The sequence below is a fragment of the Zeus faber genome (genome assembly GCF_960531495.2).
Source record: "Zeus faber genome assembly, chromosome: 4".
Classification (NCBI taxonomy): domain Eukaryota; kingdom Metazoa; phylum Chordata; class Actinopteri; order Zeiformes; family Zeidae; genus Zeus; species Zeus faber.
In genome coordinates, this window is record NC_137191.1 from 4248464 (window position 1) to 4261316 (window position 12853).

The 12853-nt window shown below is 47.9% G+C and overlaps 1 protein-coding gene across 1 annotated transcript; it reads left to right on the plus strand.

The window, feature by feature from the left end:
* Positions 1-1883: 1883 nt before the first annotated feature.
* nptxrb (neuronal pentraxin receptor b) lies at positions 1884-8990 on the plus strand (the record flags this gene model as incomplete). Its single annotated transcript, XM_079998636.1, has 5 exons — positions 1884-2621; positions 4736-5138; positions 5906-6147; positions 6662-6841; positions 8745-8990. 5 exons carry the CDS (start codon positions 1884-1886, stop codon positions 8988-8990), a joined length of 1809 nt encoding a protein of 602 aa, XP_079854762.1.
* Between the last annotated feature and the right edge of the window lie 3863 nt (positions 8991-12853).

Here is a 12853-nt window from a genome sequence, read left to right on the forward strand (position 1 = left end):
TGATGAATTTTACTTTGTCAAGACTGCAGTTTTTTTCGTCTCGTTTGATGCTAATTTGAATTATGTGAATTGTATTGCTGGTAACATTGGCATTGTAATGTATCTGAACTTCTGAAGCATGTTTTGCAAACCCTTATTGTACAGGTTATGTATTCAGTGTCATGTTACCCGTTACTGTTGTTGCTTTCTGTGCATTCATTGTACAAGGCTTTTCATTAAAAGCTTGTTGAAAAATAGTTCCCCTTTTACTTATTTGACTTATCTTGTCTCATCTGACGCCGTGTAGGTGAAGTTTGAAATTGGACTCTGTCCTTGTCTCACCTTGGGTGGACTCAACACTACTTGCATCTAGGAATATTGTATATAAGTCCTTGAGCTGCCTCAGTCTTTTCTTAGTACATGCCATTACCAGATTAGATCAGATACGTTATTCATCTCTGGAGGGGATACGTCTACACAGGATGGCGCTGTTTGGTCTTTTTTTGACACACTGTCCCAGCGGCCTTCCTCCTGCTGGAGGGCGTAGTGAGGTCAGCACCCCTGGGAGGGCTGACCTCACTTGTTTGTTTTTCCAGATAAATCCCAGAATATCACATTGAGATTCAGACTGTGCCAGTTGGCTGGATTGATGAATCTGGATTTTTCAAAGGTTTAGATTTATAGGTTTGTGTGTGTGTGTGTGTGTGTGTGTGTGTGTGTGTGTGCGCGCGCATCATGCGTAAAAGCAAGTGCAAGCAATTTGTTGGTTCTCTCAGACTGAAGGATGGATATGAATAAAACATAAATCTTGTTGTGGAGAAAAGTGATAGAAACTGCTCATTGAAATTGTGTGTGTGTGTGTGTGTGTCTAAGAGAGAGGGTGTGTGAATTTGATTGACTTGGTGGTATACAAACAAACGTGTCTGTTGATTTATCTTTCAATTTGGTTATGTATGTCTTTTTTTTAAGCTCTAAATAGGTGCCGTATTAAAATTACACCACCCCGGCCTATTTGAAATTGTCCTCAAATGGCCCTAGGAGCCGATTTGCTTCGAAGACAAGGTTATCCGAAATTGCAAAATTGAAATTGCGAAACGCTTGTGATCTTATTGTGTCACCGGTCGCCCTGTGAAGCCGGCTTACTTAGAGTATAATCTTTGAGAAAACCCGCACGGACCCGCCGGCGTCCTCCGCGGGGCCCTGTTGGTTTGGCCCTCAGAGGTTGTGACCGAGGGAGAACGAGGCCGGAGAATCCCCTTCGTAAGAGAATCCCCTTCGTAAGAGAATCCCCTTCGTAAGAGAATCCCCTTCGTAAGAGAATCCCCTTCGTAACGCACCCGGCGCGGGGCGCACGGCTGAGGTTTCCCTTTTGCAGGCGCATGTGTCAGCGGGCGGGAACACCCAGGAACCCAAACAGAAATGAGACGAGAATCAAAACAAAAAAATAACACCGACTCCCGAGTTTGTGCAAGTGGCTCGGCGTTTAAACGCGGCCACATCACTCGCGTGGGACCCCCTCCACCCTCGCTCCACCCACGGGCCCGCTCACAACCACCAGCATCCTCTTCTAACGCGCGGTGATGCTGCGCGGCGCATGCGCACAAGCCCCCCGGTCGTCTCTCCATCCTCAGTGCGCGGAAAGGCGGAGGAGGGGAGACGAGAGCGGCGGAGCCCGTTTCACGCACGTTTCACTGGACAGGACGCGAAAGTGGCGCGTCCCCCGGAGAGCGAACCAAACCGGCTGCGGCTCAACGTTTCTGGGGGTGGGGGAAGAAAACGTTTTATTTCATTTTATTTCATTTTATTCGAATCTATTTCCAAGGCTCACACCGCGCGCCGTGCAGGTGATTAGACCCCGTTCCAGCCCATCCTCCCTCCCCGCCTGACCCCCTCCGTGCTCCGGCATGAAGTTCGTGGTGGTCCTGGTGGCCGCCGGCACCGTGGCCTTCCTCGGCGCCGTGATCTGTATCGTCGCCAGCGTGTACCCGCGGAGACGCGCCGGGGGCGGGGCCGACAACGGGACGCTGAGCTCCGAGGGCGCGCAGGAGCCGCTCGCCCCGGGGCCCGCCGTGGCCCACGCCGGCCCGCTGGGCGCTCTCCACGGCGCCGGGTCCTACGGCGGCGCGGACGGCTTCGGGGGCGGCGGCCTGGAGGTGCCGTCCCTGAACGAGCTCGGCCCCGGGGCTGTGACGGGCGGAGGGTCCGCCAAGCAGTTCGGTTTCAGCCGGCTGATCTGCACCCCGGTGCCCGCGGGGGACTGCAAGCCCAAGAGCCTGAGGCAGCGGGGCGCCCAGGCCGACCAGCCGCTGTACGAGGCCGGGGACGAGGACGAGGACTGGAGCTACCTGCGGACCACCGCCGAGGAGCTCCGGCAGATGGTTCTCCAGCAGAACGACCAGATCCTCATGGACCAGCGTACCATCCGGGAGCTGACCGGGAAGCTGGGCGAGTGTGAGAGCGGCCTGGAGGAGGAGCGCAGCGTCCCGGAGCGGAGCGTCGGCGTGTGGACCGGCAGCCGACGCCTCATGGCCGGGGACGAAGTGAGCTCGTCCTCGGCGGCGGCGCAGCTGCAGACCGCCCGGGCCGTGGAGGAGCTGGAGAGAGCCATCATGGACCTGAAGGACCGCATCGAGAAGCTGGAGGTAACAATCATAATAACAGCAACCGTTCCATCTTCTTAAAGAACCTGTTGCAAGAAAGGATATGAGCAGATTACGGCTGGGTGAAAACATCTAATATCTCAATATCGTACACAAGAAAGACAATAATAATAATAATAATGATAATTATGATAATAACAACAACAACAACAACTATAATAATAATAACAATAATCGTGCTAAAAATAATAATAATAATAATTATTATTATACTATATAACTATATAAGTGCCTCACAGATTAAAAAAAAAAAAAAAAGATATAATTAAAATAAAATGCAGCTAGGGTTCCTAGACCTCTGAGAAATCTGGGGGGTAAAATTGCCAAAACATCCAGTGATTCATGCATATTCTGTATATCATTGTATATTGTCAATTTTCTCAGAAAAATACAGAAAAATGTGTTGCAGACATCCACAGAGGTGGCTGAAGGGTTAGATGAAGAAGGGTTAGATGCTTTAAATGTGGATTTAATGACAAAAAGCATGTAGAGGCGTCGATTAAAACAGCTAGAACAGAAAATTGCATCACTTTACTGTAATGCTCCTTAAAGACAACATTTATACACAATAATATTGATATTTTATCTGTACATTGCCCAGCCCTAGCACAGTCCCTATAGAACCTCTGTGCATTCCAGGTTCCGCTCGAAAATCTAACAATTCCCCAGTGGAACAAAGGCTTTGAAAGCTGTATTGATCATCTTTGGAGACCTGACATTCACACTCTTCCTCCTTTTAGAGGGGAATATATATATTTAAATGTTTTTACATACTGTATGTAAACATGTTTTTTGTATTGAAAAAAAAATACATGTTTGTATGCAGGAATGTATATATTTTCAACACCAAACACTACCCCGGGCACACACAGACACACACGCACACACACACACACACACGACATCCTCTACCTCCATATCCGACAGAATAGACAGCAGAGAGATATGAATAAAAGATGAGGTTAGCCGGACAGAAGAGAAGGTGATAGGGAGGGGGAGAGAGAGGGAGAGAGAGCGAGGGAGAGAGCAAGAGAGACCATGATGATCCCTAGCCTGTGTCAAATTGATAAAGAGAGAGAGGGGTAGACCGATAATATGCAGAGAGAAAAATAATAAACAGATATACTTTATGTGTACACAGACGCACACACACACACCTCTACACACACACACACACACACACACACACACACACACACACATACACACACACACACATTCCTAGCATCCCTCTCCCAGCAGAGTCTGTTGCAAGGTTGTCTCACTTGGTGAGAATTTATATTCTGGACATCAAGAGATCCAGTGCTACCTCAGCAACTAAGCGTGCATTTTATCTTCGATCTCGCAGCCATAATAACACACACACACACACACACACACACACACACAAACCTCACCCCTCTCTTCTGCTATCGACTATTACCTCTCTATTCAATCTCTCTGAACTCTGTGTGTGGACTGGAACCAACAACTAGACCCAACACTGCTTTTAAGTTCTATGAGTGTACCACTATGGGTATGGCCAGGCGATAAATCAATAATATAATCAATAATATATGAATGTCATGTTGTTATTTAAAGTCAATACAATAATAGTACAATTAACACGTCATTATAATTTTAGACTCTAAATTGAATATGATGAGAAGGACTAATAAACAAATACATTTTCTATCTTGGTTATTCGTTCTGAAATATGTATTATTTTATATACAGTATGTTTTATTCTAAGTGTTAATTTAAGAGAAATTGGCAACTCCAATCGTCTAATGTCATGCTTTCAATCAAGTTCATTATATTCAACCGCAGGTTTGGGATTTTACATATCGTGGTACATAAAAATTGTCTGAAATTCCCTACGCTCAGAAAGCAAAAGTCCTGCCACCTTTTCTTTGCTCCATCCAAGTCCTGAAGTGAACCGTCCAAGCTGTTTGAAAGAGCTTCACTCATTATCTCCACCCCCTGGGTCGTTCTATCTGAGCCTGGACATGACAAGCTCCTCCAATCTAGTGAATGTTTTTAAATATTTTTAGCTTTTTTTTTTACCCTTCCTATCCCCCTATCTTAATTCACACCCCCAAACCCCCACACTGCAGGCAGAGATCGGTCCAGCCGCACTCAATCTCACCGACACCTCCATGGGCGTAGGTGGTGCTGGCACTACCACCGGCAGCAGCAGCGGCAGCAGCGTTGGCGGCAGCAAAAGTGCCAAGACCCCCCCATCGGTGGGAGTGGTTCCCTTGCAACCCTCGACGGGGGAAGCGGCGGCCCCTTCAGCTGGCCGTCGCCCCCCTGCGGCCCCCAGGCCGCCCTCCCAGGGACCCCTGGGCCGCGGCAAGGGCACTCGGAAGGTAGAGGACCTGGAGGGCGAACTGGAGAGGAAGATCAAGATGCTCGAGAAGGAGCGGCAGACGATGAAGAAGGAGAGCCAGGGCCACCGTGAGAACATCAACAAGGGCTTAGACGCCGTGGACCACCGGCTCACCGAGCTGGAGCACAGTGAGTCCCGCACCAGAGGAGAGTAGACGTGCGTGTGTGTGTGTGTGTGTGTGTGTGTGTGTGTGTGTGTGTGTTGAGTGACTTTGTGCGTGACTTTGTGCGTGCGTGCATGCTTGCCTGGTGGGGGGGGTAAGAGATGAACGTAAAGGATTTGGCCAAGTAGGCAGTGAAGTGAGTGCTGAATGGACGTTGAGAGCTCATCAGATACAGGAACTTTTCAAAAATCTACTTCAAAATGACTCAAAGTGTTGAGTTCAACAAAGAGAGTTCTTGATGCACACGTTGACATCCATCTTTATTGATGCTTTTAGAGCATCAATAGCGAGAGCGGAGGCGCAGAGGCGCTGCGGGATATAAGGTGAGGCTGCAGCCACTGGAAGAAAGCCAGAGTTCAATTTATTTTTTGGAATGGAGCTGGAGGCCGCACGGAGGACGTCGAGGAGAGTAGTTAATGGTTGCAAAGGAGAAAACAAAAGATAGTTTTTTTTTCCCGGCTTCCAAATTGTCTGGCAAGCTCTGGTTCTGCTCTTATTTATTAATGGAGCGGCAGGCAAATGGCACGAGCTGGAAGGGCGGGGAGGGGGCGTGATTTAAGTCTTAAAGCATCCTAGAGCAAGGCACTGAAGATTAAACTGGCTAATGAAGGGCTTGAATATGTGCCAGCCGCTGTGTGTGTGGTTTTATGTGTCCGTCCATCCTCCTTTCCAATCCAAACCCGCGTCCCCATCTTTTCATAATCCCTCTCGCTCCCCTGTTTTTCCCCCCAGCGCTGACGGAGCCATCGTTCCCCGACGGCTTCGTCCTGTCCTTCCCGATGCGAACCAACTACATGTACGGCCTCGTGAGGAAAGAGATGCCGGAGATGTATGCCTTCACTGCCTGCGTCTGGCTCAAGGCCAAGGAAGGGGGGATCGGGACCCCCTTCTCCTACTCGGTTCCGGGGCAGCCCAACGAGCTGGTGCTGCTGCAGGGCATCCACAACCCTGTGGAGCTGCTCATCAATGACAAGGTAGACGGTCTGTGGGGAGAAGAATAGCAGCAGAGTGTTTACCCATAGACGGTGTTGGGAACCTGAACTACATCACAGTTACTGACATTAAGAAGTAAGAGGACCATTGCTACTTACTACATGGGTGGTTGTGAAAACTCTCTCCTCTGCAAGAAAATTCCAATCTTCACGAGCACGAGTAAAATAAATTACGGGACCACGAAACTCATTGTGGAAAAAATACCACAGTTTCTTTTGTTTTAATTTCTGTAGGCGACTAAATTACTTTTTTAAAGAGCTAATGAGAAATGACAGCAGAGATATACAGTATACTGTATATAGATATATAGGGTATATAGCAGAGAGATATGTTATATAGAAATAACAACACAGAGCTGCACATAGATATCAAACACCCCTCCTCATGGGCTCCAAAGTGAGGCGAGGCCACCTATTGTACTTCAACCGGGATGCACGGATGTGAGCAAACCGAGCACAAAGGTCCGTGACGCCCCGTGCTCCTCTGTCTCTCCAGGTCGCTCAGCTGCCGCTGTCGCTGCTGCAGGAAGAGTGGCAGCACATCTGTGTGAGCTGGACCCTGAGGGACGGGGTGTGGAAGGCCTACCAGGGAGGCAAGATGAAGGGACGGGGGGAGGGACTGGCCGCCTGGCACCCCATCAAGCCTGGAGGTGTGCTAATACTGGGCCAGGAGCAGGTGAGAAGCACGGGTGGATGGATGGGTGGACGGATGGATGGGTGGGTGGATGGATGGGTGGATGGATGGATACATGGATACATGGATAGATGGATGGGTGAATAGACACATGAAGGGATGGTTGGGTGAGTGGATGGATGGATGGATGGATGGGTGGATGGATGGATGGATGGGTGGGTAGACAAATGAAAAGATGGAGGATGGATAGATGGATAGATGGATGGATGGATGGATGGATGGATGGATGGATGGATGGATGGACAGACACGTGGATGAATGGATAGATGGGTGGGTGGATGGAGACATGGATGGATGTCGCATGGGTGGATAGATGTGATGGATGGATGGATAATAGATAGCGAGCTAGATAGGTAGGTATGTAGGTAGATAGGTAATAAGATAGATAGATAGATAGATAGATAGATAGATAGATTGATTGATTGATTGATTGATTGATTGATAGATAGATAGATAGATAGATTGATAGAGAACTGTGATGGTGTGTCTCTTTTATCTTCATTCGGGAGGAACACACCTGTGTTATGAAAGGCACAGAATATTAGAACAGTCTCTGAGCCCTGGTGTCATTTCACCGCCCTCAAGCGCCTTTGATGGCCCCTCAGCATCACGGGGCATAAAAAAAAAAACCAAAAAAACTATATTTGTGGAGGAGACTGCACCTCCGAAGTACATGTCATTAGGAGCCGGCTCCGGGGGAGGAATGCGTCTCACCATCTCCTGTGAGGGTGCGAGGTGATTCACTGCCAGCTGGAGAGATATCTCCAATCAAATGATGCCGCGCCCCTCACCAGGAGTCGGATGTTCCAACACGCTTATGTATTTACCAAAACGCGAGTTCCAATAGAATGCGAGCAATCGCGTTCCTCCGTCCATCAACCATCATGTCCACGTAGGTGTGATTTGCTTTCGGCCGCGAGTATGACCGTATCAGCCAAAATGGGGAATCTTACAATGAAAGATATACGGTACCCCCCAAAAAATTCCAACATCCTAGTACTATGCCAACCAATGGGAAGTCCCTCTGGTGATGAATAAATGAGAATCGGTTGATTGCAAATAATATTTGGAATCAAAAAATAAAAGAGATCAATGGGGAAAATTAAATAAAAAACAATTAAGGATGCCACAATGTGAGATTGTGGCATCCTTAATTGTTTTTTCTTTTTTTTTCCCCATTGAAAAGAAAAAGAAAAGACAATTAAGGACCCCACAATCTCAATTTGAGATAGTGGTGTCCTTAATTGTTTTTTCTTTATATTTTCTTTTTTTCCCCCCATTGATCTCTTTTATATTTCCCCAGTTTGTGGTAGCATTAGGTCCCCCATCCAAAGTGACACTTTTGGACGAGGGTGATCTTGTTAGATAGGAAATGTTCCATGTCAGTGGGACATTACCTGCTGGGATCCCCAAAAAAAACAGCTCTTTCCAGACCCGGCGGTGTAAGCGTCATGTGCCTGAGATAAAGCAGGAAGAGCAGCGGAGGACAAGCAGAGGCAGGACTGACATCTCTGTTCCCGGTTCTTCTCCCCAGCCCATCGTTGTGATACAGTGCCGTAAATGCAGGAAATCGTTTCGGTTCTGCGTTCTGATGGAAAGCACTTCAAAAGGTCAAAGTTCAAACGATTCAACCTCAAATGGATGAACCAGTGAATTTGCCCCTGGATATGGGAACTGGATATGACAAGTACTTTTACTTTTAGTGCTTCAATGAGGTACATTTAAGAGCAAGAACGTGCAGACTTTTGCTTCAGTAGAAAACGTCAATGTGGTGCTTTCACTTTTACTCGAGTAGTGTGGGGGTATTGGTACTTTGTGAGGGGTACGTGTCATATTAACTTTTATTACATATTAACCGTATGAACAATATCAACTGCCCCCCCAGGACACGCTGGGTGGGCGTTTCGACGCCTCCCAGGCGCTGGTGGGCGAGCTGTCCCAGTTCAACCTGTGGGACCGGGTGCTGAAACCGGCCGAGGTGGCGGCGCTGGCCGACTGCAGCTCTGCGGCGCTGGGCAACATTGCCCCCTGGACCGACCTGGACGTGGACGTCTACGGAGGGGCCACCAAGGAGTCCCTGGACCCCTGCCACGCTCAGCAGAGGACCAACCCCAACGGACACAAGCAGTGAGGGAGGCGGAGCAGGAGAGGGAGCCGGGGAGGAGGGTAGAGTGGATGGCGAGGAGAGGGAGAGGGGGGGGGGGGATTTTGGGAGGTTTACCTTCGGGAGGTTTAAATGAGTGTCGGCTTGGCTTCCTGGTATTCGTCTTATGTTTTTCATTCAGGGGGTTGAGTTGGCGAGGGAAGCTACTTTCTCTCTCCATGTTTATCACATTGATGTGTTGACGTCCGTGATGTGGTGCAGTGAGACAGAGTGAGGGATCCACCGCGCCCATGGACCGAGGTTAGCTTTTTATCAGGCGCTGGGGCTACATTCTGTGGTTTTTCTATATAGGGTATGCATATTTTTGTTCTGGTGTCGGGTTGTTGACGTGTGCGAGAGCAGACGGTCTCGCTTTGACTGATTTCGTTGTTTGTTTGTTGACTGATTGTCGCTTTCTCTTGCTGAAGCGTGATCTGGTTCCTGGGACGCCACTGGTCATTTCTGCTCTGCACTCATTCACTTTAACACTAGATTTCATACGTTAACAACAACGTGGGGTGAATGGTGTGTTTTCCATCTGATTTTGTTCAGTGATCGGTTTGTATCCATTGATTTTTTTATTTTTTTTATTTTTATTTTTTACATATGAAGTGCTTATTATTATAATTTTTTTTAATTTGTATCGTTGTGTGTTTCTGTCGCCCTGTGCCACTTCCCCTGACGACACGACGCAGTGCCACTCAATAGAATTTTGAAAATCCAATATCGCGCCAACGTGATGCCTCTCCGAGCACCAATCTGAGTCGGAGTGTGAGTCTAATTTCAATGTTTTGTGAGCGTTAACCTGATGGAATGTACAGTAGCTGTGCTTGCATGAGCGAGGCCTTTTCAGCACGGAGGAGGTCGGACTTTCCCCCTTTTGACCCTGGAAACCGATCCCGTGAAAGCAGTAGCCCCCCCCCAAAAAAAATACAACAGCGTCTTTGGCCGCAGTGCGAAGGGTGGAGCGTCCACTTGTACGCAGGTATTGACGGACCAAATGAACGGCCTACGGTGTCGTCTTCATTACTGTGTTATGATCGACCCCCACCCCTCCCTCCCTCCCTCCCTCCACCAAAGCCTACCTCACCGCCCCCCTCGCATTGACGACCTGGTTGTAAAGTGCCTGCCTGGGCGCACAAGCCCACAACACGACGACGACGACGACAAATGTTAAAATGTCTTTTTCTCTTCTCTCTCCCTCTCTCTCGCTCTCTCTCTCGCTCTCTCGCTTTCGGTGATGATGTTAAAGGCTGTGACATCAGTATTGTGCTCGTCCTCATCAGCACCTCCATGGATCTTCGGTGATGTTGTGAAATATGTGGATTAAAAATAAAAATAAAAAATGAATCAAAACAAAACGGTGCCGTCTCGTGATATGAAGCAGGTTGCTCTGCGTTTATGGGTTCGTCCGTCCCTGTCTTTTGGGGTTTGCTCTCAGCTTCTTTTTCCATTTCTGCGTGTGTGCGTGTGTGTGTGTGTGTCAGCTCTTGTGGGCTCGTTGGGATTACAGCTGCGGTGTGGACGCACAGACACACACACGCACGCGCGCACACGATCGCATTCTGCTCTTGTCCGACCAGACGAGCTGCGTCTCTGATTGATTCGGTGACCGCAGGCAAGAGCCAACTTGTAATTCACACGACGCGAGCGAAAGCCTCTGATCTTCCGTGGAAGCACGATGGATTACTCACGGCTTCAGGCGAGATGGAGGCTGTGGCGCGTGGATTCGTGACTCGTCGTCCTACCCACACACGCACGCACACACACATACACATGTACGCACACACACGCATGTGCGCACACGTACACACACACACACACACACACACTAATCTCCCTCTGCTCACACTGTCTGCATTGCTTTCTAAGGTCTCGGTTCCTTTTCTCTCGATGCCACAAAATTGCTTCACTCTCGATCAGGTCCCATCAATTAGTCAATCAATCACAGTCGTTCAGATTGTAAATATGTCAAAGAATCGGGCAGTGAGACGGATTGTCATTCAATAAATAATTATTTTCCATCGCCCATATTTCCTTATATTTTTCCGTTCTATTCTATTCTGTTCTACATCATCAGCAGCGTCGTGTGGGGTCTCTGTGTCCCATCTGCTGCTCAGTGTCTAAATAATGCATGGACTCTAATGACCTTTTGCTCACACAGTTGATAGAAGTTCCCCGGTTACCGTACACGCACCGTGCACGTGGTGTGTACCTCGGAGCACTGAGTGCACGGTGCACACACACACACGAGATGGATCAACACAAACACACACACATAAGAAAGACAACCATCACTTTTTCCACTTACCTTACCTTACCTTAGAATTTCTCTGTTTGTCTCCAACTCATATTTAATTGTGCTTCTTACCTTGCTCTAAGTTGTTGTTTTTTTATAATATTTAATTTTATTTAATTGAATTGTATTTTAATTAGTTTTATTGTAATTATTTTTTTTCATTTACATTTCATTTTACACACACAACATCCTTTAAAAAGGTGGTTACGAATAAAGATGTACTGACTGACTGACTTCATACCGCCTTCAGGAATTGCACACAGTGGGATGCAAGTCTTAAGTGGAGGTGACTCTCTTCGCTGTGTTAACTATTCGTTTCGCACATCATCCATGAGTAACGCAAATATTTTGCAACAGTGAGGTCTGCTCGTTTTACTTCAACTCGTGTTCCCTCTCTTGTTTTTCTTTTTTTCTTTCTTTCATCAAAATGTGAGAAGAAGAAAACGTGTGCCTCAGACCATCGCCTCCTTTTCCAGACTCCCCGGCGTCTCGTCCTCCTCTCCCTCCTCACAAAGAGTCCTTTCATCAGGGCTGGATCTCTCCTCCTCCTCCTCCTCTTCCTCTTCCTCTCATCCTCTCCCGTCTCCCTGGTTTCCAGCTGGTGTCTGCCGTTGCTATGTCTCTCCATCCATCCCTATCTCTCGCTCTCTCTTGTGCCTTTTGTCTTTATTCTCTATGTCCTCTCTTTGTCTTTCTATATCTCTCTATCTCTCTCTCTCTCTCTGTCTCTCTCTCTCTGGTGTGCGATAACGAGCTGCCTGATCTTATACACGGCCTCTGAAACATCCACACTCACGTTCTCTTCCTCACACACACACGCATGCACGCACGCACGCACACACACACACACACACACACACACACACACACACACACACACACATACACGAGAATATATTTTATCCAGGTTTTACAAACTGCTGCTATTGCAAAACTGGGTCAATTGGGTTTCTCAAAACGCAGCCAAGCGCGGTGTCCCATTTCATCATGTAACCTTAATCTGTCGCTTCGCAATTAGTTGATGGCACGTCGCCACTGTGATCCAACACACACGTGCACACACACGCTTCATGGAGAAGAAGGCAAGACACACACACTGACCAGGGGGAGGTAACACAGCATGCAGAGACAAAGACAGGGTGTGGGAGAAACAGACAGACAGTTATATACCATGTGATCCGTCCATCGGGGGAAGATTGATAATCTCTCTCCACTCTAATCTCTGGTTGGTCAGAGGGGTCGGAGCGCTACGTCCAGATGCTGCATCCATCCTGTTCTGTGCTTTGGAGCAGGTGTGTGAGGTGTGTGTGTGTGTGTGAGTGTTCGCCACAACCCAGGTGACAATTTAGTGAGGAACTGCATGTGTGTGCATGTTCCAAGGACAATATGTGTAACTCTCTATCTATCTATCTATCTACCTACCTGTCTGTCTATCTATCTATCTATCTATCTATCTATCTATCTATCTATCTATCTATCTATCTATCTATCTATCTATCTATCTATCTACCTACCTACCTACCTACCTGTCTGTCTATCTATCTATCTATCT